Source organism: Poecilia mexicana, unplaced genomic scaffold (genome assembly GCF_051168715.1).
Source record: "Poecilia mexicana isolate PSO_F unplaced genomic scaffold, ASM5116871v1 scaffold_20, whole genome shotgun sequence".
In the NCBI taxonomy this organism is placed as follows: Eukaryota; Metazoa; Chordata; class Actinopteri; order Cyprinodontiformes; family Poeciliidae; genus Poecilia; species Poecilia mexicana.
In genome coordinates, this window is record NW_028263389.1 from 11568591 (window position 1) to 11595937 (window position 27347).

The following is a 27347-nucleotide window of genomic DNA, read 5'->3' on the forward strand; positions in this document are numbered from 1 at the left end:
TTTGAACTTAAGCCCCCCCCAATTCTTGTTTTCAAAAAGAATCAAAACTGTTTGCTGTGTACTATATCCAACCTGGAAGAATTTCAGTTGACATAAATAAAACAAAAGCCCAAAACGTATCAAAATATTCATGTCTAAGATGAATATACAGAAAAATCTCATCAGAATTTAATTTAAACATCTTAGTGTTTTCTTAAAACAAACAAAATGAACGCCAATTTAATAGTACCTCCAGTTCTTTATAATTTATGGCCTAATTTTTAAATCAAATTTGTGTAATAATTTGAATTTGTATCACAATTATGTGCTACAGAGCAATACAGAGAAACAGTGGCGATTTAACCCAGGCGTGCAGGTTTTCTCCTTCTGTCTCTGTTTCATTTCCCTCTGACGTTTATGCCTGTCCAGCCAAGCGTGCAAGTTTCTGGAAATGCATCACAGCAGAAGTGAGCAAAGTGTTACACTGAATAAAACACATTCTTTACTTAAGAATGATCTGTTTTATGTAAGACAGAGAGATCTGCTTGTTGCTACATTTCCAGTTCTGTTTTTTATTATTTCTCTTATTTGTGTTCACTCAGCTGTTTCCTTCAGCAAACTTTCAATGAAAAGTAAATCCTGAAAAATGAGGAGAATTTTATCTGGGAAGCAAAATCTTCTTTTTTGACTCCAGCCAACCGCAGACCCGGTGAGGAATCTTTTGGACAAAGCTCTGTATCTGATGCCCCAGTTAGCCCGCCTGCCTTTTGTTCCTCTGTCTGTGGTGGTGTCTTTGTTTCAGTCACTGAAATTCACTCTACAGAGACTTCTTTATCCAACGTTACCTCCTCCACCGGCACTAAACACTGACCTCTCGTTCCAGTTGCTAACTCAGCTGGCTGCACTCCACGTGTTTTCCGGCAAAAAGGAACTGCATGCACAACCTCCATTGTCCCGACAACTCTTCTACATTGCTCCGGCCACAGATCCTGGCCTCACCCAAGCTCTGCAGGTTCAAGCGCTGCAGGAATTTCACTAAATAACAACAACCAGACTCCCCAGCTATTCTGTCAGGCACAAAATGTTTACAAGGCGTGGGTGTGTGTGGAGTGCTGTCTGTTTTGTCTCGTCTACACGCCTCACCTCAGCCGCAGAGCCCTTGTCCACACATTTAATGATGGGGACTCGGTTTCTTTCTTCCAGGGTAAAGCCGTAGCTTCCGTCGCTTGGCCTTATCTGGGGAAAAAAAACAACAAGTTGTGTACGAGCAAAAGTCCAAGCCAGCAGAGCAAAACACAGAGCACTGGCATCCATACACACACACACACACACGCATACACACACACCAGAAGGAGAGGATACTGCTCCAGACAGATAGCAGATTTTATAGTACTTTGCTCATTCTTCTGAAAGGAATGCTCTTCTTGCTTACTGGGGTATAAATGTTTTTTTTTTTTTTAAACAGAGTTTTGTTGTTGTTTTTTTTCCCTCCTTGCCACAGCTGTGCCCTCCATATTAAATCACTGGGCCTAAGACTACTTTGCGGGCAAACTGTAGCAAGACTTAGCATCCGATACAATAGGAAGCTTAATCGAGAAGAACTCACCAAGAGAGACTTTGCAATCACATTTTCCACTATTTTCAGATCGTGCTTCAAGGGTTTGTGTTTGGTGTTGGATCCCTCCATCTCCTCGTCAGCAAAGAAACGGAACAGCAAAGGTTCATCCTTAAACTCGCTCTTCTCCAGCACTGAGAAAGATGCGACAGTGGTATCAATTAACATCAGAACATAAAACAAACATGGAACTATGTTAACTGAAAGAGTTGCCACGTTAATGATAAAATAAAGGTTTTAGTAGGAATCAAATTGGCCGACTCATAATTTTTACAAACGGGGGGGGGGGGGGGGGAGTAAAATTCAGAGTTCCTATCAACTGTCTTTGGTCACAGAAAATAGTAGGGAAGAGAGTATGACATCCAAGTAGGTAAATACAGTAGGTAAGTAGTTAAATAAGGAGCCAAATACGTACATACATAAGAAAATAAGTTAAGTTAGTTAAGTAAGCAAGTCAGTATATGAGTAAAAAGTAGATAAACTGGTAAGTAAGAAAGTAAGTAAATGAGTAATCAAACCAATAGGTAGATTTTGTAAGTAATTACACAGATAAAGGCTATGTATTTTTATAAAACATACAACTATAAATTATAAATGTCAAATACCCATGTCGTTCTTTGCTGCAAGTGCTGTGTGCTGATTTGTAACACAGAAACATTATAAAAGAAAAATGCAACAAATAGAGGTGAAAAGTGGACTTGAGTTGCTTTTGCAGAAACAAACATCCTCTTCTGCACTATTAAATATTTAAATATCTTGTATTGTATTTATTGAAGATTAAAAACATTTTAATTTTAATTTAAATAAAAATAATAATGGATATTACAATGTGCACAGAGCATTACAAGCAAGAAAAGAAAGAACGGCTCTCACTAACTAAGACTCAAGCCTTGACATTCAGGGTAAAGAGCCATTCAAAGGAATCGGATTGACAATAAACTGTCAAAAGAGCAAATCCATAGTTCATATTGGCCTATATTCTATATCTGCCGTAGCCATATCGGATACTACACTAGACTTTGCTCGGTGAGCTCCAACTTTCCCTGTTAGCATGACAGCAGCTAAGTCTCAAATACAGCTTCTTCAAGAACTTGCAAAACCAAATTTCAAGCCATGAAAATTAGGGAGCACAGAAAGGGAACCCCTTGCTTAGTCAGACACATATCACTGTTTAAGCTATGCAAAAGCATCTACAAGAACTGCAGCTCGTTAAAAAAAAAGAGCCCAATAGGGAAAAAGAGCTTCCCTCTGACATTCCTTCACTCATTTCCTTTCAAAATCAGATATACGGCCAGTAGTTTTAATAGCTATGTCGTCAGGCCAAATAACTTACAGGCACGAATAGTAAAATTATCCTGGAGGCAGAGGAAGTAAAAGAGGGTTTTGATGGCCAGGGTTGTTATGTTCTTTAGATGTGCTGGTTAATTTGTACTGTGTGGCTTGAACTGTGGGCATTTGGAGCAGGTTACATCACAGGGTTACAGGAAGGCTCCATGTGATTCATACTGGATCCCCGATGATGTAAACCTTGGCGTACAGGAAGTTTGGGCTTGAAAATAAACCGGAGTCTCATAAACAAAGTGTAGCCATAGTGACTGTCCATTTTACATGTAAAGGTTCTCAGAGCTAGAGTGAACCGTGCATGACCTCAGAACTTGGGCTACATGCATGTATGCATGCATGATGGTATCCATTGACCAGTCGCACAAACACAAATTAATTCACTGGATTGGAAAAAGATTCTATTTCTGTACTGTGTCAAAGGGATTAAATGGAAAGAGAACAAGAATGGTTGTGTTCTTAGGCAGGATGCTAAATGCCAGGCGCCCTGTGAGTAGTTTCTCTGAATTTAACATTTAGCTTCCACTAAGTCTATGGAGAAGTTTGACTGAACGGGACAGACTGCTGTACCGTGATGCATGAAGCCGTTGTCGCACAGCTCTACCCCCAAGATCAGCGCTTCCTCTCTTGTTCTGCAGTCGCCCTGCACCAACAGACAAAAATAAAATTATATAGTTGAGAAACAGAACACTGGCTAGAAAAACAAGTAACAAATGAAACAAGAAGAGCACAAGAAGGGTGTCTGCTTTTTGGGGAATAGTTGAAATGGCACACATACACTCCTGCTTTGTTCCTCCGTCCAAACACCCCCAAGGCCAGCAGAGCCTTGGGGATGTCACGGCTCTGCTGCATCCTACTTCCACCACATCCAAAGTCATGTCTAGACATTGCAGTGTGACAGCTCTGGAAGTCCCACTGCAGGAAGTGTGGGCGACTCGACTGGCCCGGGTCACACAAGATTCATAAGCAGAAACAGGATTGCAGTGGAGGGCAGATGAAATCATTGCGATATCTGCATTTGATTCCGCTGAGGTTACTGTGCTGGTTTCATGTCTGTGTTGTAATCCTGTACAGAGCTATCAATCTGTCAGGCTGAGCACTTCCTGTCAGGGTCAATAAAGCTTAGCCGTACAATCAATTCTGCTCTTCTTCTTTTGTATCCTCTCGGCAACCTGTTATGATAACAGCTACGTCCATTTTTGTTTTTTTAAGTTTTTGGTTTTTTGGCTCTCATTTGAACAAATCTGCTTCCAATCAGCTCAGAAGACACCGAAAATATGATTAAAAACAGCACGTTGTCAATTTTATAGTTGGCAATTAGCATCAAGATCACGATGGCAAATTTTGACCCATTAAAACAAAAAAAAAAATCTTAGCTTGTGTAACACAGTTTTGGAATTATAGATGAGATAAATAACCATCATAACATACTTGGAGCACAAATAAATACACTAAAACTAAATCCAATACTACAAATTGAAGTGTGTGGAGAACGAAGACCACATGTGTGTAATTTAATCCCTGTTTAAATGCAGCTGCTCTGTTCTGTGAAGGCCTCAGAGGTTTGGTAGAGAACATTAGTGATGAAACGGCATCATGAAGACCAAGCAACACCGTCGACAGGACAGAGGTTGTGAAGAAGTTTACCCTAACCTGGCTGCACAAACTTGATAAAATATATTAAAGTTCGTAGTATAACGTAACAAAATGTGAAAAAGCTCAAGGTTTATGAATCCCTTTGATTACCTCTGTAGCTTACCTGTGCAATAAGCCAGTCTATGAGCTTGTTAGCCATGACCACTGACTTGTAGGTCCGTAAATGGTAGTCCTTATCCCTGGATAACAACAAAAGCAGACATTTCCAATGGCAGCGTTATAGAGAGATTCTCAGGATATTTATTGTAACCATTTGCTCTCCCTTTAATGATCTGAGACGGAGAACGTGCGGCGGAGTAATAGCTTGGTCTATTTAAGCACAATGCCAAAAGGCGAACTAATAATTCCTGCTGTCAGCAAGGTGTGGCTACTTTTTAAGCACTCGCAGTTGTGTCATTTATCTAAGTGAGTTCTTAGGGGTTGTTGACAGCAAAACAGCATTCCTTGGTTAGAAGCTGGCACAGTGTTGCTGTTGTTGACTTGATGCACTGGGCTGCACTCTGCCAGACCCCAAGAATGCCGTTTGAAACGTAGCCGTGACTTTCCCATGAATGCTGCGGCGTCCCAGGGGGACACGCAATATCAGGGCAGAGCCGCAGGGCCGGGAAAGTCCTGAACTGCTGTGACTTAACGCTACTCTACCGCCTCCACCACAGGCAAACCATCGCCCCGACACACTCGCACAACCACACACAGATGAGTTTCAATCTCTCATCGTACAGGCAAGGCTTGCGGGGTCAAGTTAAAGTCCAATCTCAGCTAGTACTGCTCAGATTGCGAGGCGGGGCGGGGTGCAAGAGGTGCCCCCCCCCCCTAACCCCCAACAGTAAAACATTTTGTTATGTCAGCATATCTTGCAGCGTGTGCTTGACTCCAACAAGCTGAAATGTCAATGCAAAGTAGCCAGTTTTCACCAGAAGAAACTTTTTTTTGTTTTTGTTTTGCTTTTTTTTTTGAAAGGGAACCAAAACTAGAAGACTAGGATCTACAGTAACTGGGGGTGGGGGGGCAAAAGAATGTCAAAGTAAAAAGAGTGTGCCCAGCAGGTAGCCATGAGTCTGGGTCAAGGAAACAGCAGTTTAAGGAGTTAAAGAGGTAAAGGTCAAATAAGATGGCCTTCACTTGCTGTCTGAAGATGGGGAACATTTGTTTTGACGTTTTGTGAGTGGAGATGTATGTAGCTGTCTTTTCGAAGCAAGCTTTAAAATAAATCATTACCAGGAAGCTAAAAGTTCAAGCTTTAATCAACTGCTCAGCCCTGATGAATTACTGGAGTATAATACACCGGATCATTTTTTATTCTGAAGCTCATATACATATGTAATTACTAAGCTTCTGGGTGATTCATCAGCACAAAAAAGAAAGTCCAACATCATTTTTTGGATGCTACGCAAAGGCAGTTTGTGATCTTTGATGCATTTGTCTAAGTCTAAACCCACCACAATCTATAGATTAAAGAGCCCATCATCCCCAATCATCTCTTTTGTTGTTTAACAGTTTACGCTTTTTAGATCTAGAGAGGACATTTAAAAACAGCTGATAAGTTGAGAGGACAAAGGACAAAGCAGAGCTCTAAGGGGGGAAAACGGGAGCTGCACATGTAGGGGGCTGCTGAGTAGTTTATCCCCTCTCCTGTTTTGACTCGTCTCTCTCTTGCTCTGCCAGGAAATTCCATGTAATTAAGCAGAGGCTTTATCGTCCAATTAAGCTCTGGTGTTCTCAGGCCCTATGATGTATTGTGCTGAGCTTTGAGAGAGAGCAGTCGGATCATCTGGCTAGCAACACAAACACCTCAAATGCCCCGAAGAGAGATATTACGCCAAGAAATCCGGCACGCAAACGTCAGGTTCTTAAGCGTTCGGGTCAGAAAGAATTGTGCGGAGGCTTCGAGCACGCATGTGGAATAAACACACCCACCCTCTGGCTGTGGTGCAGTTTTACAGCCGTGAAATGAAAGCTTTTCTTCAGGCCCCATTAAAAATCTAGCATAAACAATGAAACCAGGCTGTAGTTTGGGGAGCAGAGGTCTTGAGAAATGGTCTCAGGTTGTATTGTGGTTAAGTTACTTTATAGGATACTTCTGCTTCGTTGAGGGTTCATTAATATATTTCCAAACGTTTCTTAATTGTCCAAGCAAAGAGTTGAAAAACACGCAATATCATCTGTATTCTTGTATGTTTTTGTGCTATGCTTTATGTTAAAACTGCCGATTAGTGTTTTATTAATATGGACATTTTTAAGCATGAAAACTACTGGGACTTCAAGACGAGGAAAACCCGTTGCTGCCGTTACATTTATGTATTCATTAACAATATAGTGAAATATTTCAAAGCTTTTATTTCTTGTGCTTTTGATACTTTTTTCTTACAGATAAAGAAAACCCAAAAAGCAGTGTTTCAGAAAATCCTAATATTGTGAAAAAGTTCATTATTGAAAGCACAGCATGCCACGCCCTAATCAGGGTTTACACCTACAGCGCACACCTATATGATCTCTCAGTCGGGGTCAGTCGGTTACACCGAGGGGAAGGAGGGGAAACTCCTGACTGGGCAGATGTCCATAAGCTAGCCAATGATACTCTCCACAAGGAGGGTAAACTACAAAAGTTAATTGCTAAAGAAGTTGGCTTTTTACAGAATGGTGTATCCAAGCAGATTCATAGAAGACTGAGTGGAAGGAAAAAGTATGGTAGAAAAAGGTGCACCAACAACATGATAATAGTATAAAGTTTCCACAGTCAGTGATGCTATGGGGAGACATGGGATCTGCTAGACCTATTTGAAAAAAACCCTCAAACAGGTTTTTTTGAAGTCCAGTTAATGCAGCCACATACCAGGAAAATTTAAAACACTTCAAAATTCCTTCTGCCAACAGGCTGTGTAGACATGTTTTCAGTTTCCAGCAGGGTCTGGATTGCCAAAGGCTTGTTTAATTGACCCTGGTATTGTTGTGCTTGATTGGGCAGCAAACTGGCCTGGCCAGAGTCCCTCAGAGAATCTTTGGGACAAGAGGAAAATGAGAGACTCCAGACTCGGCAATGCAAATGACCTGAAGGCAGCAATCAAAGCAATGACCCCCTCACCCCCAGTTGAACCACAGGCTGAACGCCTCTATTTCATGCTGCATTGGTGCAATAATTCTCGCAAAAGGTGTTTATAGAAATGAGCATATTTTTCAGAAGTTTGACATTTCTGCTTATCCTTTTTTTATTTACTTAATATTCAAATTTCCTAAGAAAATTTATTTCGGATTTTAATTATGCAACAAAATTAGAAGAAACAATATCCCTGAGGCATTTCACTCGTGTGTGTAAATGAATCTACAAAGTTTCACTGTCTAACATGAGCGAAAAGAAACATTGAAATTTTATGTCATTTTTATAGATGTACCTGGAGTCTTAGTCAGACAAAAAGTGCAATGAAATAAAGGAATCTTCACAGTTTATCAGTATCATTACAAATGAGATTACAAATCTCTCATTAATTTCTATTGCTCTGTAAAAAAAATAAAAAATAAAAAAAGCCAAATCCAACCTACAATTGCCACATCTTCCTTAGTAAGAACAGAGAAATAGACAAATATATACCTGATGACAGGGTTGAAGAGGCTGTGAAGGCGGCAGAAGAGCCGGACACCCTGAGTGAAACAGAAAAGACAGGGTTTCACGGGTCAGAGATGTTTCAGTAAAAATGTGATTTAGTCTTTCACTCTGCTGCAGGACCTTTACCTTGGCTATAACGTCATGCATGTCACTCCTGGGGTGGTAGGTGCCGTCGTCATATCGGAAGCGGTACAGCACAGGCTCGGGCTTGAACTGGTGCTTGTCTGTGACTGGAAAACAAAATCTAAATGAGAAAAGGAAAGAAGAACTGACAAAATGTCAGAGAGGAAACAAGTAAGAGAGTCGAACCCTTAGGTAGTGTTTTTTTTTTTTTTCTTTTGTCTGGCTTTAAACTCTAAACTATAAGAGGTTTAAAAACACAGTCAAGCCGAGCAGGGCCGCATAAAGGAACACGCTTCCCAGACTAGAAGACGACTCCAACCTCATGCAAAGCTGTCACAGATAACACAGCTGCTCAGAGAGGGCTGTGCTTCGCTCACTTTAGGTTGCTTTTATGTGGACCCTCCGGCAGCAGTATACTTGGCGGCGGCCGTGCAGGTTCCATTAAAGGCTCTTATGAAAAGATATTCTGAAGCTCGGGGATGTCGACTGCACAGATGGTGATTCCTCTCTGCAGAGAACGACTCCGAAAACCCATTTTATTTCTGAGAGTGGAAGCGAAACCGCACCACGGAGAGATTTAGTTACTCTTTGAAGGCGAAAGACACATTGTGCACAATTTGCAAAGCAAAATAACAATTTAGGGTTCATGTACTTACAAAAAGTTACAAATGCTTATCTTAGGCATGAATGTCAAACTAATTTTTAGACATATATACTTTTAAGCCATTTCTATATTCAGAGTGAAATGATCATAATACAGCTTGGAAATATTTGAAAAATAAGAATTGGTTGTAAAACTGAAAAATTTTAGGGATTTTCACAACTCCACCCAGTCGAAATCTGTTCAAATATAAACGTTCACATAGATAAATATTTTATTTGACGTTCTTTCAAAACACCACATGGCATTTAGGGGTTTCTGACGTATTTCTGGGTGGATAGTAAAATGGTTTCCTGAAAAGGAATCTCATGAAAGAAAACTCCATTTGAATTTTCTAAATTGTTGAGGCTTATGGTTGATTGGGATCAGTGTCCTGTTGGAACATCCAATTGTCTATCTCCAGCGTCACTAACTTTTACAATCTAAAGAGTCACATTTGCTCATGCACCTGCTACATGCATTAAATGGACGTTATACATAAGCATGTAAACTTCTGACCAACTGTACGTGAAAGAAAATCCATATTAAATTCTAACTTGTACATTAAATTTTGGGGTAAAAAGTTACCTGTTGTATGCTTGAAAAACAAACAGTGAAAATGCATCATCACTGCTCCCAGATTAACATGACATTTATGTCAATAAAAATGTAAACAAAAAAATAAGCGTATGGGTGTAACCAGTGGGGATCTTTCCTTATCGGAACATTGTCTCAACAACACAAAGGAGCGACAGTCTGTGTAAAACAAGAAGTCAATTGGACTCTGAGAGGTTATGTCTGAATCTTGAACTGCAGAGGATTCTGAAAGAGGACGAAAATGAAGGGAAGAAGAAACTAACCATGGTGGATGATGCCATTCTCCAGCAGAGCTTGACCCAAGTGAACCCCTTCCTCTGGGTTGCCCGTCTCACCAATTTCCATCAGCCAAGAAACAAACTCACTAGGGAAAACGAGCAACAAAACATAGACATAACTACACACTTTTGCACTCAAATCCAAAGAAAGATAATACACAAAAGCCCAGTGGGGGAAAAAGGGTGATGAAGGTGATCGGTGGAGAAAAAGCCTTTAGGATTGGAGACGTCCCACTGGAATGGTTTATTTACCACTCAGGGTCAGACTTGTCTATAAAATAAACCACTGAGTTCTTCCTTCTTGTGTTTTGCCTAGTTTGATTTCATTTATTTTAGGTCCACAGTGCAACACCACCAAACTTGAGAAAGAGAAAACAAACCAACTCTGCAAACCATCAACCAGCATCTGATGCTTTGATGCTCCAAATTAGATGAGTGGGATAATTTTCCTTCATTTCATTCCTCAGTTGCTAAAACCGACTGACAGAGAGAGCGAAGAGACAAAAAGTAACCGAGCAGGCAGAACACGTAGAACTTCAAAATGCAACATTCTTCTGGATGCATATATCCACGAACTCCCTTTTCCCCACAAAAGGAAAACAAACACAGCCAGAAGCTGCACCACTGGAATTGTCCAGAGGCGACATCCAGACCACGACGGAACCGACCTGTAGTCGATGTTCAGCCAAAGAGAGGATTTTGCAAAGTTCCTGGGGTGACAAAAGCCTGATTTGTCCAATTCTGACATCTTGCACTGTTTAAACATTGATCATGGATGTTTTCTGTGACCAAAACCAACCACACCAGCCTATGAATACACCGTCAGGAAACAGTGCTTGCCGCCTCTAAGAAATTATTCTATTTTGGCATTTTTGCTGAAATTTGCTTGCTTCAGATAATCACCCACATTTTAATAGAATACAAAAATGCAAAACTTGAACAAAAATAAAATTCAGTTCATTGAATTCTAGAAAAGTCTATCAAAACCCTGTGTGAAAAAGCATCTACCTCAAGCATGAATGGCCTGTTTAAGATCCTGTCACTTCATCTTAATTGGATCCAAGTCTAGATTTTGACTAAGTCACTGCAAAATCCTTATTTTCATTTTTAGAATCATTCAAATTGGGAATGCACTTTGAATTACATACTTCTGCTTCGTAATCTGATGGAGAACCTGATGGACAGATGCTCTGCTACAGGATTTACATAGAGAGCAGAGTTCAAGACTTCAATAATTAAAGAAAGCTGTTCAGCATGAAATCAGTGAAGATGCCCAGGATCATGCCTTCAGCTGCATGCAGTCACAAAAGAATGAATCTGAACATCTACTCTGAATGATCATTTCAGCTTCCTGGTAAAGCGTCCAAATAAATTCCAACAAACTCTTCGACTTCAGCATCCATACTTGTAATGAGAAGCTGACAGTAGCAAGTCTCATGCATTAAAAATAAAATTACACTTTTATAGTTTTGCTGCTTATTTCAAGCTTGAGATGCAGTGAGCGGTGTCCAACTGCAGTCACGCGTTTTCTTTCAGGAATTACTCTCTTGCAGAGTGCGAACCACAAATGAGATTGTGCCATTTCAAGGGGAAGAAGCTGAAGACCCGCCTTCAGCTTTAAATAGAAAAGTCAAAAACCAAAAGAGAATGAATGATGTGGTGGGAGAATAAAGGCAAGGAGTTTTTATTTTTATTTTTTTTTTCCTTTTGAAGGAGTGGGCAGAGCTGAAACCGTAGGCAATGTGGTTCTCATCAGTAATATGTAATATTGTTTCTCACTCAACAATTACGCCCCCGTATTAACATCTCTGAAATCATCTGAGCTGTGGGAGGACAGATGGCTTAGAGATGTCTTTTTAAGCACAGCTGGTCATCCAGGTGTTGTATGATCCCACAGGGAGTGTCTCTGCGCTGCTTTCTCACAATTTGATCTCTTCAGATTCCTGGAGATGACCCCGTTTGACTGGCTTTTGATCCTTTTTAATCCTTTCAGCTGACAGATTCATTCCTTTTCTAAACCGCAAGGGTTTGAGATGTTTGCAAAGACCCGAGGAGAAATCAGTACTGATTCTTCAAACCGCTGTGCCATATAACTTGGCCACAACTATGTCCAAATGCACTTTATTAGGTGTTTCGTTTCATCCTTCGGGCTTTTAAAAAATGGGACAGCTTTTCAGTCTGATTACAAGTCAAAATAAACTGCTAAAAAAAAACATTTATTACATGGAAAGAGAAGAAAGTTATAGAACGCTGTGACAAACTGTTATCTGGTTTGGAGTTTCTCTAGCCTAGTAAAAAGCAGCCCCTTGTTCTACGCTTTGCTTTGTGAGGAGGATCTGGACTCTCAGCTTTTAACTTGTGCAAAAGTGTTGGAAAGCATGTGTAATTTAAAATAAAAAGAAAACAATAAATACTTAAAGATAAAAAATAAAGAAAGCTAAACACTTTGCTTTAAAAGATATGGTTCACTCTGCACATAACCTTATTAGTCAAATTCAGAACAAAAAATTTAAATGGCCAGTGACAATAGTGTGCATCACTTGATTTTTAAACATTTTCTGTGCCAATTGCATTTCAGATCTGATGCCTCAGATCGGATCGAGGGTTCCCTCCTTTCAGCCTGGAACTTTAAAATGTTAACAAACCAAAGATTTTAAACCGAAATTGGAAAGAGCAACAATGTATAAAGGGGAATAGTCGCCTGAACCACAAAAAGTACCTCCCTCTGATTTATGACTGTCATTTATTCACTAAATCAAACCCTGGCAGCATACTAATAATCCCTAAATAAAAATCCAGAGCTAAAAGGGACTGGATTTGATTTTCCCATGACTGAGAAGGCAGATATACACAATTTCCCAAAAGTGCATACCTTTTTCCCCTCCCAACTGCTGCTGTCTTTAGAAGTTCTTGCCAATTTAAAACTGAAAGCGCAGAAAAGGAAGCTGATCTGTATTGCAAAAGTGCTCAGCATAATACCCCTCGGCCTCCACTGATAAAAATACAAACATCGAACATAGCCAAGCATTATATTCTAGTCCATCTTCAGGAGTTGTTAAATAATCCAGTTGCCTTATAGTCACAGACTTCTCACTGATGCAACAAAAAGGAAACCACAAGATCGCTGTTTGCATCTCTCGAGAGTCATTTACCAAACCGTACCATCAAGATTAGAAAAGTCAGCCTTACCTTCCCAGGAAGCACTTGGGAAAAGTGGTAAGCTTGCGCTTCCGGTCCTTAATGAGGTTCCCTTTGGTCATGAGGTGGTAGAGCTTCTCTCCTTTCTCTGAAACCATGACCCACGTGTCCTGCTCCATGCCCAGCCTCAGACCTGTGCGGAGGAGGAAGCCGTTGCGGGATGAAAGTCACAGAGATGTTTGCACTCAGCTCCTGGGCTACTCATCAATTACCAGCCGGAGAAGGTTAATGCCCTCTAATTTTGCCGGGTAAGTAGCACCGTCTGCGTCAATAGTCTTTAAGCGGGGTTAATGTCTCGCATTACGGGACATTTATCTAGTGCAAAAATTAAAAAAACGTGCTAAATGGACTGAAAACATAAATTACTGGAGTCAGATTATAGCTAATAACTCCATGTGACGCAAGGCTGGTCAGCTGAAGCGGCTTTTTTTACTTTTCCTCCGCTCCCTTTCTTTCATGATGGCCTCCAGCCACTCCTGTTTCTCCTCCGGGGTCTTGGCCATGCAGACGAACCACTTGTTCTTGGCCGTGTTGTGGATCTTCCAGCCGTTGTTAACGATATTCCCGCTGCTGTGGTAGTCGGCTGTGCAGCACAGAAAAGAGCGCACTGTCAGAAACAATCTCAGGGATTAACTTTAGAGGTTTTACAAAGCCATCTAGCAGAAACAAACGTTTTACTGAGTTCATGTCTAAGGGGACAGGCATCAGTTTGGATTCACTTTGATTAGGACACTAAAAAATAAAACGCACTATGGGTACTAACAAAAAATGAGAGACAAAAAAAATAAACTTCTTTAGAAGATTTTGGAAAACCAAATAAAATTACGGCAGTCTCTTTTAAACATGCATGCATTTTGTAAATTATGGCTAAATATCAACTGTTAAGTTATTGGAAAAACTATTTTTTTGAACTCAAACACTATCCACATATTAATTTCTTTTTTAGTTTGAGACCTCAGATCTCTATTGACTGGCTTATTAATCATCACTCTTATTTTTTTTAATTAAATAAATAAAAAACAAATTAAGAAGGACTCATTGTTTTTGTAATAATGTACTAATTTACAAGAAGATCCCCTCAGAGCTGAAGGCTAATTAAGATTCACTAGTAAACTCTGAAATCATTTACACTGCTCAGAAAAACAATTTACACCCCAGCAGATTTTTTTTGTTTCTTTTTTTTTTTTTTTCATCTTGAAATGTTCCAGATCATTAAACATTTTGTAATCAGACAAAGAAGCATTGTGATGAATAAATCACTTAAACAGGACCTGTCTGACAACTTGAAGTAGGCCATAAGATCTCATCACATCCTTAAATCTAACAAAATTCATGAATAGATGAGTTACTGACATCTGCTAATCTAGAAAGGGTTAGAAAGCCACTTCTGAGGCTTTGGGACTCCAGCGAACCACAGTCAGTCATTATCTATTCGTGGAGGAAACATGGAACAGTGGTGAACCTTCCTAGGAGTGGCATCACCACCAAAATTACTTCAAGCATCGATGACTCATAAAGGAGGTCACAAAAGACCCAGAAAATCATCCAAAGTACTGGAGTTTCCCTTTGCCTCAGGTAAGGTTAGTGTTCATGATTCCACCATAAGAAAGGAAATGACATCCAACCCAAATAACCAAGAAGAACACAGTGTAACATTCGTCCAAACATTTCTTGATGATCCCTCAAGCCATTTGGAGATTCTTCACTGATGAGACGGAGAGTTTTGGGACTTTCAGGCTCCGTTTCACGTAATGGGGAACGAATCGCCTTTGTAGCAAAACCTCTCAGAGATCCTGTAGACATTATCCGCATTCCAGTTGATTTTTTTTTTTATTTTATGCAATGGTGTGGTCTTAATAAAAGAGTCTTAGTAAAACCTGGTTTTCTAAACTACAACCAGGCAGTGCCTTAAAACGACTGCATGCACAAGCCGCTTACTTCTTTAGAACGTCAACGTCAGTGTCAGACTTAATGCTGCCACATTGTGTCAAGCAAACCACGGTAGGAAGTGACACAAAAACCTCTGAGCGCATCTTCGTCCTTCACAAAATATAAACAAAAATGGAGCAGCATTACATTTAACGTTTGTAGGATTTGTCTTTGGCAGGGAAAAAAAACAAAACAAGTGCCATATTACCCTCTAGGGCTATACTCTTGTGTTTGTTTTGGTTGTATTTACCCTGAATGTCCTGCACAATGTCTGCTTCCTGCTTTCGGAGCGGTCTCTGGTCCACCTGCATCCACATATGCATTCGAATTGCAAATTCACTTCAACCAAACCAAGACCCAGGCTTTTAGGTGGACCAGAATTTGAATTTTTGGTCTACATTAGAGTTTTATTGCACATTTACACCCTGATTTGGAAAATGAAAGTGTGAAGCAATCTGGACACTCTAGGCAAAAGAGCTAGATTTAGCTTACAGTGGATTAAACAGGGCTAGTGTGAATGCACCATAAGATGATCATGATCAAAAACAAAAACAGACTGAGTTGATACCTTGAAATTTAGTGGAATTAGATTTTTTTTTTTTTATCTTTTGGGGAACAATTCAAATACCCTCTAGCTGAACTCTCTTTTTTTGTTCACAAGTAACAAAAAGCACAATATAATAACCATCAATTTTAAACATAGTTAAAAGCAGATATAGTGTGGTGTTCTATGTATGGGATTCCTCGAGGGCGTTGGTTTTAAGCCCAGGCAGCGAATTTTGGCCTGGGGAAAAGTCAAAGCACTTTCATTATCCAGGAATCCCAGCTAAAATACTCCTGTCACCCTGGATTTCAGAGATCTCCTGTCTGTGGTGCAGAACACCCGTGAGTTTCTGCTCCGCTGCCTGCTTCACATGTTTATCCTCATGCTCTCTCCAGAACCAAACCTATCAATCTCCCACCAGAAACATGAAAACCCGTCTGTCCATCCAAAGTCTGCTGGAAGGGAGAAGGTGAAATCTACAAATATAAATGATAATCAGCGGCTGCAAGAGGCCAAGAGACACAAAGCGCAGGAGTTCGCCCAGAACAAGCAGTAGCGCAGTCTCAAGGATATGTAACCACAGACGGTAAAAGTGCTGTTGGATAAATAACATTTTAACCACTAACAAAGTAATATTACACAGAGTTTAAGCCGATGGCTAAATTGTTCACCTCTTTGCATAAATTTGAAGCTTTATTTAAGCTTTGCAGAAGGAGCAGAAATCAGAAAATATAATTGAAGTGGGATTTTTGTTTTTTAATTGGAGGGATTACCTGTGCCATCGTCCACATTTTCCACCTCCATCACCTCGGTGTTGATTCTTCCTCTGAACTGGTAGCGTGGGCCTTCGCTGGATGCTTTGCTGTTTTTCAAACGCCTTCCGAACAGAAAAAAAAGAACCACATGATTCGACTTGAAAGGTCAAATCTCTCTGTCCCTTTATAATGTCTGCACCGCCTAACTTCTTTGTCAAAATACAACATCTCAACCACGCTCGATGGCAACCGTGACCAAGATGCTTAAAGAAAATTGATCTTTCACTTTGGAATTTGAGTGGCTTGCTTTGTGGAGAGAACTTGGGATCATAAAGTCTTTGTTTGGTAACCAATCCTGAAAACTCAGTCGGTCATCAATAGGTCTGACAGCCACAACATGTGGAGATGTCAACCCAGAAAATGTGCAGACGACACAAAATTAACCATAAGTCCTTTGGGAAGCCAGCCGGTGAGCGGAACAGATGAGACCAGAAGAAAGGATCTGGGATGCCCACAGCATCACAGATCCTCCTCTGTACTTAACATTGACCATGAGATGTTTTCCCACATATTCAACCAAACTGTCTGCTGCTAAAATCTAAATTTTAATCTAATTAGTTTGCTTAAATAGCATATTTTCTTGTTGTTGTTTTTTTCCATTTTAAAGACCGACTTAAGGACATTAAATCTAGCAATCATGCAACAGTAATTACAAATCCTAAGACAGAACTAATCAGATTTTAAAAACTATAAATTGGTGAATTTGTTTCACCATAAAATGAATGTACTCTACTTAAAAGTTAGATTTTTCCTATGTTTTTTATTCTACTTTAATAAAACTTGAACTCAGTTTTTTTCCAGTCTTAACCAGGGCATCCACTAATTTCAAAATTTTGGAGAACACATTTGATTGTATTTCCCCCCCTTTTTTTACACAATAAATGCATGTGCTGTTTGAATTCAATAAAAGAAAGAAAATGTTTATGTTGAAAATAAGCAACAAATAATCAATGAAGTAGCACCGGCTGCAACTTTTTCCACAAAAATGTACTGCTTCCTATACGTTTGTGTGTTTATGTGCATTTTAAAAGTAAAAGTTCATGATTCTACTTGTTCAAAATGTATCTGCACAGGAAGCGATATAAAGCCGTTGCTTCTAGAAATATACACAGACAGAAACCGCGCCGTAAGCGCAGCGTGTTAAAACTCACAGCAGTGTAAAAATGGACATGACACACTCGTGACAAGAAGTCGGGAGATTCACCTGTTTTTTCTCTTGCAATAAACCAGAAGCTTGTCAAACAAGAAGAAAACCCTCTCTTGTATGTTTCCAGCTGAAATCTTTAGCAGGACGCCCTGCATCAGCATCTCTGTGCACGTATCTGTGATGTTGGATCCCTGGAGGGGAGGGAGGCAGGGAGACAAGCACTTCAAATCAAATAGTACTTATGATAATATACAGTTTTGTTTTGACATTTTGTGACATCAATTCATTTCACTTTTTTATTTTTATTTGTAAAAGCATTTTCTTACATATCACTTTCTTTCATGCCATCATATAAAATCTCAAGTAGATTGTAGCTGCAACATAAGACAGTGCAGGGGGGAAAATTTTTTTTTTTTAAATCAAATGGGGATGAATAGTTTTTCAATATCTCTCATGTGCAGATGTAGCGCTGATCAGATGGGGCTCTACATAGCCCAGCCTTTCCTGTTCCCTCTCTCAGGGGTCTGTGAAAACACTCCCTGCTTCCTTCGAGCAGATGCTGTGGGACGTTAAACGCGGGGTGGTTAATAGCCTAAAGAATAACATCCCGTCCAGCCGGGCTACACGCTGCGCTGTCGCGCCTGGTCACCACATTTCTTGGGCATCCTGCTGCCGAAGTGATAAAGTGCGCTGTCTTTTCCCTTAAACTTTGCGCGCTCTGGGAATTTATGCGCCCCCGTTTGATCAGCCTCTCTTGGAGCTAAAAATAGCCCCACATGCGCACAGAGCTAGAAAATGTGCTAAGCATTTCCTCCTGCTGGAGACATGAGCGGGCCAAAACCTTTCAGGCTTTTTCCTTCTTTCCTCGCCCTTTCTCCTCCCTTTTCCTTCTTATGAGCAGTTCTCACTTTCCCCCCCTGCCCCGTCTCTGCTCCTCTGTGTCTTTTATTCCTTCCTCCACGCTTTTTTTTTTTTTTTGTGCGTCTTTCACGGCTTTTGACCAGATGTTAAACTAATTTGCAGCAAGTGAATGTGTGCACACCAGACAGAAAACTTGTTTTGATCATTCGGAGCCAACAATGACATCAAACAATCTCAGACAATGAAAATACATTTCCTTAAGCCAAGCCAAGTGTTACCCTTTAGAGTTTTGTGACACATTAAAAAGAAAGCTTGTTCTCCTAAGGCTAATTCGGCTTGAGTCAAAGTTCTACTAAGCACCATAACCTAATTTTTTGCATGCTTTTAATGGAGGCAACCAACTACCAGACATAAAAAAGGCAACAACCATCAAGAGAAAGGATCAAGGTCTAGCAAATTGGAAGACAAAACTACTTTTGTTTTTTTTTACACCTTAAAATAGGTGTAGAAAAAAAAAACTTATGGTAAATCCGATTTCAAATATTACTGTGATTTAGTTCAAGCTTTCATTTATGTACTTTGAATGATTGTGTCTTACATCTACAGGAAACCACGCATTCATCTTGTTAGATGATCTAAACATAACATTAGACCAACAGAAAAACTTCACTGCTGAATCTGATCGTTCAAGTGCTGCATCTCAGCGTGTTGGATAAAAGGAAGAGCGGAAGGAAAAAGTAGGATTGAAATAGGTACGATAACGGCATCCTTGAAAGGATTGTGAAGCAAAGCCCATTCATGAGTTCAGGGAAGGTTTGCAAGGAGAGAGCAGCAAGTCGAGTCAGTGATTCAAAAGAGACCATCACCTGTTGCTGTGACTCTCCGTGGGAAAACCAAGAGACTTTTAGGTCAAAACGGGAAGTTTGATCAATCTGCATTAAGTAATATTAACGTGTTACCATTTTCAGATTAATCACATGCGTTAACGCATTAATGCTGACAGCCCTCGTATTATTATAGAGCAAAACAACTGCACACAGAAGTGTTTTTAAAGGAAACAACAGGAATGCTTGGGCTTGAGTCAATTAATCAAGGCCAAGGATGAGAGAATCTTTCCAAAGAGGCCAAATTAAGTAAACTCCAAAACAGAAACACTGCAGATGTACTAACGACACAACAGAACAGAACACTAGGTGAAAGCCAAATGGAAACTACAACACCGAGGTCTAAAACTGCAACATTACCATGTCTTAACTTTGACAAAACACAGACACTTCTAGCGCTGACCAACCAGCAATCACAGTCCTGCCAGGCGCTGGCAGTCATCACAGTTGTGACCACAGCGGGCCATCGCCCTGTCTCTCCCACGCGATGGCCGCGAACCGGCCAGGAGGCCCCTGAGGCAGGCCAGCAGTGGAGCAGGTCAGCACTAATGAGCAATCATTCTGGACAGGGGAAACGGGAACGGAAAAATGTTCACAGTCACCTCTCCTCTCATCCCTCCCGTCATTCCTCAAACACCCACACAGGAAACACAAAATGCAAATCATCGCTCAATCCTCTGCGTTTCTTTTTTTCTTCTTCTCGTCTGTTTCTCTCTAGTTTGTAGTTCCCCCTCATTCGGGGGGGACCTGCAGTTTGGTGAGCCTGGGGTGCAGCAGTCAAGACGGTTCAGGTCCAGAATGAGCTAATGTTTGTAATTAATAAAAGTGCAAGGGAGAAACCGCAGAGAAGCAGCAGCCAGGAGTACAAATGTCACCCCACCCAACTCTGAGCCCAGCACTGACAGTACTATTCTTAGGCTTAGTGCTTACTTAACCTGGTATATTTGTGTATGTACTTGATTTTTATTGTGTCATTGTTTCTATTTAGATTTGAAATGGAAACCACAGTTATACAACAAGATGCTTAGCCCTTTTTTTTGGGCCAGTGAAGATGATCGACTCAAGATGAATAACTCCACATCTGTTTATGCTTCTGCAGCAGATTTTACACTGAAACACAACAATATGTCCTGCTAAAACTAAAAACAACACATCTAAGAACAATCACTGCTGCTAACTTTTCTCCATTTCTCCATCATCTCCATTAAAAACCCAAAATTCAATACAACAGGTCAATTGCATCTTATTACTTATTTTTACAAAACTACTGGTTCTTCCATAAACCATCTTGTTAACTAATTTTATGATAGATCAAGACAAAGTAGTTCACCTTTGTGAAGTGAAAGTGATGCATGTTTTCTTTTTTTTTAAATCATCATAAAAATCTTAAAAGTGTGCTGTGTTTTCACATCGAGACGCCTGCAACAGAATGACTTGGATCAAATCATATTCATGTGTTAGAGTGGTCCAATCAAAGTCCAGATCTAAAACCAAATCAGAATCGGCTGCAAAACATAAACTTCAATCAAAAACTCTAAATTTACCCAATCTGAGCTCGAGTTATTTCGCATAAAGGAATAGTGAGTTTATAGTTGTTCCACTTCACAATCCTGCACTTCATTTGTGTTGGTCAATAAGATACAATCTCAGTGTTGGATTCACTCTTCCCGTTCCACTAGAGGGCTCTATAGTTGCTTTATATTGGTATGTGTAGAAGAAGAAAACGAACTGCGGACCATTAGTGTACTTAGGTTGCCTAGCAACCACACTAACAAGCCGAACCTGCCATATATATTCACATCTTACCAATATTACCAATGTTCATGAGTGTTGCCCAATGTGGTGAGTTATATATTAATGCTTGTAAAGCTATGTTTAAGTTTGTGTCCTTTGAATATCGCAATATTAAGTATTTGACGTTTTGTTTGTCTTTTTTTTTTTTTTTTTTTTACGTTATTTACAGTTTAACCGGCATGTCCGCGTAAAGCACTCGGCAATAAAAAAGAACAGTTACAATTTCAACGGCTACCTTATGTTCTTCGCAACATAAAGTTAAACACAAGGCAATTATGTCGAAAACCGGAGATTCTGCGGGAGAAATAGACCTCGCTACGCTAAAGAGGAAGAGAGGACAAGCGAAAGCGGCTGTAACTAAGATGATAACATCCGCAAATGAAAAAATCAGAGAAAATAAGCCGGAAGAATTAAAGTCAGTGCTGCAGAGCCTCGACCTAGCCCTTGCACAACTTCAGGAGGCACACAAATGTTATCATTCTCGGCTCACTGATGATATCGACAGAGAAGAGTCTGATGCTTATGAGAAGCTTATCTTAAGGAACGTTCATGACGTGCGTCATGAAGCTCTAGCCTGGCTTCAAGATGAGGAAGATGAAGCTAGTGTTAATCCAGACGTTGATGAAGAGTTGGGTGTAACTGCACAAGTTAATTTGTTCAGTGAATCTCCAGCTGATATAAATGAAGATTCCACATCATCAGAACTAGAAAAAATCCAAGCCCTAAGAAAGAAAGAGAAAGAAAGCTTTGAGCTGATGCTTAGACTCAACAAGGAGGAATTTGAGCTAGAACTTCAGCGACTACGTCACAAGGCTGAGCTGGATGCACAGATGCTACATAATCAGCAAAAGATGCAAGCCCTAACAGCAGATCTCCATTCTACACCTAAAACTGGCCAAATTCCTACTACACCACGACCCTCGCCTTTCCAGATGGCAGATGATTCAATCTCACAACTGCTAGAGTTCTCAAGGCAGCAGTATCAAGCCCAAGTAGACACTCTCAGGCTCCCACCAACAGATCTGATCAAGTTTGATGGTAACCCCCTCCAGTATTGGAAGTTCATGAGGCTCTTCACTGCAATGGTGGACAAAGAGTCTGTTCCTGCTGAAGAAAAGTTAACCCGTCTGCACCAGTACACAGAAGGAAAGGCTCAAGATGCTATTAGTCACTGTCTGTACAACTCCAATCCCAGCGAAGGTTTCAAGGAAGCACTTGACCGACTAAAGTCAAGATTTGGAAATCCTCATTCCATCTCCCAAGCTTGGGTTGAAAAGGTTTTGAACTTTAAAGAGATAAGAGACAATATGCAACTCAGAGACTTCGCAGATCAGCTGAGAGGCTGTAAGGACACACTTGCTGCCATGAAATGTGAGGAAGAGCTCAGTGGTCGCCGCACGTTATTTGAGATAATCAGCAAACTACCTTCAGATCTCAGGGCCAAGTGGCTAAATAAAAACTACGACATCACAAAGGAAGGACGTCTACCTAATCTCAACGACGTTGTCAGCTTTGTGGAGATAGAAGCTGAAAAGAGATCTGATCCAGTCTTTGGTGGGTTAATTGGCTGCAAGAAACATGAGAAGTCAAGCTTTGCATCACCTACCAAAGTCTCAAAGAAACATCATCAAAACTACCCCACCACTGTCAAGGCGGCTGCAGTCCATGAGAATAAGACCACACGTACCAAGCAGCCAGCTTATTTAAAATGTCTTAAATGCTCAGAGCACCATTTCTTAAACCAGTGCCCAGGTTTTCGATCACTAACAGTTCCAGAGCGCCTGGAGTTTGTTCAAGAAAAAAACCTGTGCCAAAACTGTTTCATGATTGGGCACAACGCCGAGATTTGCACGCGCAACTGGGTGTGCAACGTGCCTGGCTGTGGACAGAAACACAACAAATGGCTGCATCCTAACCACACTAACAGACAGAATACAACAGCAGGCCAGGACACCACTGATGACAATAAAACTACCCAACAAACACAACCTACCAGATCTCCTAATGTCACATGTGGATTCGCTGGAGCTGCAAATGGTAAAGTTTGTTTACCTATCGTTCCTGTGGTCGTTAGGGGAAAAGCTACAAACATCAGTTCTGTTACATACGCATTACTTGATCCTGGAGCCAACACCAGTTTAGTGTCAGAAGAACTGACCAAGAAGCTAAAAGTCAAAGGCAAGCCTACAAGGTTAGATCTTGATACTGTAGGAGGAAGTCAAGAAGGCTTATTTACTCGAAGTGTGGATCTTGAGATTGACTCTCTGCACGATGGCAGCATCTACACACTTAATGGTGTGAGAACACTTAAGAAATTAAACATAGGACTTAGCTGTCTCGCGACACCCGACGAGGCAGCCAGATGGGATCACCTAGCAGATATCCCTATTCCCAGCATCAATTCCAATGATGTGCACCTTGTCATTGGACAAGATGCTCCCCGTCTTCTCAGAGCTGAAGAGTACCGCGTAGGAGGTGATAATGACCCTTACGCTACCAGAACAGTACTCGGCTGGGCCATAAATGGACCCATTGATTACAAAGAAGTTAGGAAAGCTAAGGCCTACTTCCTCAAGTCAGATCAAAGTCTGCATACACAGGTGGAAAGATTTTGGAAACTTGACGACCCCGCTCAAGAGAACAATCTGTCAATCAATGATCACAAAGTGATTGAGCTGTGGGAAAACTCAGTTACCAAAGAAGGCTTACACTATACCTTAGGCATACCTTTTAAGAATGAAGTAGTGACACTGCCTAACAATATCAACTTAGCAACACGGAGACTACAACTACTGGAACGTAGATTAACAAAGGACCCAGATCTGAAAGACAAGTATGTTAAAGCAATGAAGTCAACCATTGATAAAGGATATGCAGAAGAAGTTCCAGCCTTGTCGCTCAACCACAACGATGACAAAGTGTGGTATCTCCCACATCATCCAGTGATTCATCCTCGCAAGCCTGGAAAGGTACGAGTCGTCTTTGACTGTGCAGCAAAATATGATGGAATATCTCTCAATGACGTCATCCACCAGGGCCCAGATCTAACGAACAAATTAATAAATGTGCTGATCCGCTTCCGACAAGGTCCTGTCGCCATAATGGCGGACATTGAGGGCATGTTCAATCAGATACATGTAACTCCAGAACACAGAGATGTGCTACGGTTCCTGTGGTGGAAGGACCACGATCCTAATAATGAGGTAATTACTTACCGGATGACATCTCACCTCTTTGGCGGAGTGTGGTCTCCAAGCGCAGCAAGCTTTGCATTGAGGAGGTGTGCATCAGATCATGCACATCTATATGATGCAGATACTATCTCCACCGTAGAAAGAAACTTCTATGTGGATGATTGCCTGAAATCCTCAGACTCACCCCAACAAGCCATCCGTCTAGCAGCACAGCTAATTGACCTACTTATGCAAGGAGGGTTTCGCTTGACTAAATGGACAAGCAATTCAACTGAGGTTCTACAGTCTATCCCAGAGGAGGAACATGCTAATCAAGTACCATTGTTGGACCTGGATGGAGATCCATCTTTGGAAAGAGCGCTGGGGTTGTTCTGGGACATAACAAATGACTGTATCACCTTCATCATCAAAGTCAAGAACAAACCCAACACTAAAAGAGGCATGCTAAGTACAATAAGCTCAGTTTATGACCCCCTGGGGTTAGTTGGCCCATTTATTTTACGGGGAAAGGCATTGTTTCAGGCACTATGTCGCTTGAAGCTAGGTTGGGATGAAACCATCCCAAGTGACATTGCTGAGCAATGGGGCCGGTGGTTAGACGATCTACCAAAACTCTACAGACTACAGGTGCCTCGGTGTCTCAGACCTGAAGGTTTTACTGCAGATTCAGTCACCATGCAACTTCATCACTTCAGTGATGCTTCTGAATTGGGTTATGGTGCTGTTAGCTACCTTAGGGTTGTAAGCAATAATAACAAGTACTGTAATATCGTTCTCTCTAGGAATAGGCTAGCTCCTGTCAAACCAAGTACTATTCCAAGACTAGAACTGGCAGCAGCTGTAGTAGCGGTACAGCTTGATCAGAAGATCCGTAAAAGCTTTGAGCTACCCCTCCTGGATTCTGTCTTCTGGACAGACAGCACTATTGTTCTGCATTACATCAGAAACGAAGAGAAAAGGTACCAAACCTTTGTTGCCAATAGAGTTTCACAGATCCGAGAAGTCTCACAAGCCTCACAATGGAAACATGTCTGCACAGAACTAAACCCTGCGGATGATGTTTCAAGAGGACTGTCTGCTGAAGAACTCACAAACAGTGAGCGATGGCTCAAAGGCCCTGCCTTCCTGTGGCAGGAAGAAGAATTATGGCCTTGCCAACCTGAACTAGGAAGCTTACCTCCTGAAGCGGAGGTAAAGAAGTCAAGTCAGACATATGCAATGTCTTCTAAGCTCACCATTCAATCAGCAATCGACTGTTTCATTCAGAGGTATTCCTCCTGGCACAAACTCAAACGAGCTATTGTATTGATCCTACGAGCTAAGAATATCCTTCTAAAGAAGACTGAACTCAGACTATATGCTCCAATAACACCAAACGAAATGAAACTGGCAGAGATTGCTATCATTGACTACGTTCAACGCACCCACTTTACTTGTCCAATGAAAGTAGAAAGCATCAGGAAGTTAACTCCAGTACGACTCAGTGATGGATTACTCCGCGTTGGAGGAAGGCTCACCAATGCTCCAATAGCTGAAGCTGCAAAACACCCAGCGATTTTGCCTCGAAACCACCATATTAGCAAACTTATCATATGGCATTTTCACAAACTCACAGGTCATTCTGGAGTTGAAAGGGTACTTGCTGAGATTAGACAATTCTTTTGGATTGTCAGAGGCCGCATAGCAGTGAAGCAAGTCCTAGCACAGTGTATACCTTGCAAAAGACAAAAGGCTCCACTCAGTACTCAGTACATGGCTGACTTGCCCATTGATCGTGTGACTCCATGTAAGCCGCCTTTCACTCACGTCGGAATTGATTATTTTGGGCCCATTACCATCAAAAGAGGACGGAGTGAGGTGAAGAGATATGGCTGTCTATTCACTTGCCTAACTACCAGGGCCATCCACTTGGAGGTGGCGCACAGCTTGGACACAGAATCATTCATAAATGCTCTTCAACGATTTATGGCTCGTCGTGGGACGCCTCAACTAATACGCTCGGACAACGGGACGAACTTTGTTGGTGCCTGTCACGAATTACGGAAGGCTCTGGAAGGATGGAACCAGCAGAGGATTGAGGATCATCTACTCCAGCGAGAAACGCAATGGAAGTTTAATCCTCCTGCCGCCTCACATATGGGGGGTGTATGGGAGAGACAGATTCGTTCTGTGCGCTCAATTCTTATGAGGGTTGCAGGACAACAGACTTTGGAGGATGAAGGATTAATGACACTTTTCTGTATCATTGAAAACATCGTCAATGGGAGACCACTAACAAAGTTGTCAGATGACCCTAGGGATGGTCAACCTTTGACTCCCAATGACTTGCTACTGCTGAGATCAGAGTGCACTCTGCCTCCTGGTCACTTTGTAAAACAGGATCTGTACCGTCGACGTTGGCGTCAAGTCCAGTATTTAGCAGACATTTTCTGGGCTCGGTGGGTGAAGGAGTACCTACCCAACCTGCAGCAGAGGCAGAAGTGGAATCACCATTCCAGAAACTATCAGGTCGGAGATCTTGTACTGATCCTGCATGAATGCACGCCTCGCAGTCAGTGGCCTCTTGGTTTGGTCACTGATGTCAACATTGGAGCTGATGGTCTGGTGCGATCAGTGCAAGTAAAGACTCATAGAGGCACATACACCCGACCTATACACAAACTGTGTTTACTAGAAGGAAATATGGATGAGTAGATTTACTTATTTTTCAGCTTGTGTGCGTTTTCTATACGCGACAGATGACTCTCACTCAATCTTATCACGATTACTGTAAACTGGTAGTCACCACTTTAAGTTCAATTATCAAAAAAGTAACAGAGATTTCATTTGAAAAGGTTTTTTTTTGTCTTTGACAAGGTTAGAATTAAATACTTATCTAAGGTTGTTACGTTCACCAATTTTTTCTGAGATGAACATCTGTAGAGTTCATCGGGGCCGGGATGTTGGATTCACTCTTCCCGTTCCACTAGAGGGCTCTATAGTTGCTTTATATTGGTATGTGTAGAAGAAGAAAACGAACTGCGGACCATTAGTGTACTTAGGTTGCCTAGCAACCACACTAACAAGCCGAACCTGCCATATATATTCACATCTTACCAATATTACCAATGTTCATGAGTGTTGCCCAATGTGGTGAGTTATATATTAATGC

General features: G+C 41.1%; 1 protein-coding gene and 1 pseudogene across 1 annotated transcript in view; one reads left to right on the forward strand and one right to left on the reverse strand.

Moving 5' to 3' along the window:
- The window catches only part of prex2 (phosphatidylinositol-3,4,5-trisphosphate-dependent Rac exchange factor 2), a 101219-nt gene that overhangs the window by 47821 nt on the left and 26051 nt on the right, over positions 1-27347 (reverse strand). Inside the window, exons 7-17 of the mRNA XM_014975713.2 lie at positions 17521-17654; positions 16275-16378; positions 13462-13611; positions 13020-13161; positions 9816-9916; positions 8319-8422; positions 8178-8227; positions 4695-4770; positions 3506-3578; positions 1586-1728; positions 1123-1215 (exon numbers count right to left, since the gene is read on the reverse strand). Coding sequence (XP_014831199.2) covers positions 1123-1215; positions 1586-1728; positions 3506-3578; positions 4695-4770; positions 8178-8227; positions 8319-8422; positions 9816-9916; positions 13020-13161; positions 13462-13611; positions 16275-16378; positions 17521-17654 — 1170 coding nt within the window. The remainder of the gene's footprint in view (positions 1-1122; positions 1216-1585; positions 1729-3505; positions 3579-4694; positions 4771-8177; positions 8228-8318; positions 8423-9815; positions 9917-13019; positions 13162-13461; positions 13612-16274; positions 16379-17520; positions 17655-27347) is intronic.
- Positions 21893-24143, forward strand: LOC148153386 (uncharacterized; annotated as a pseudogene).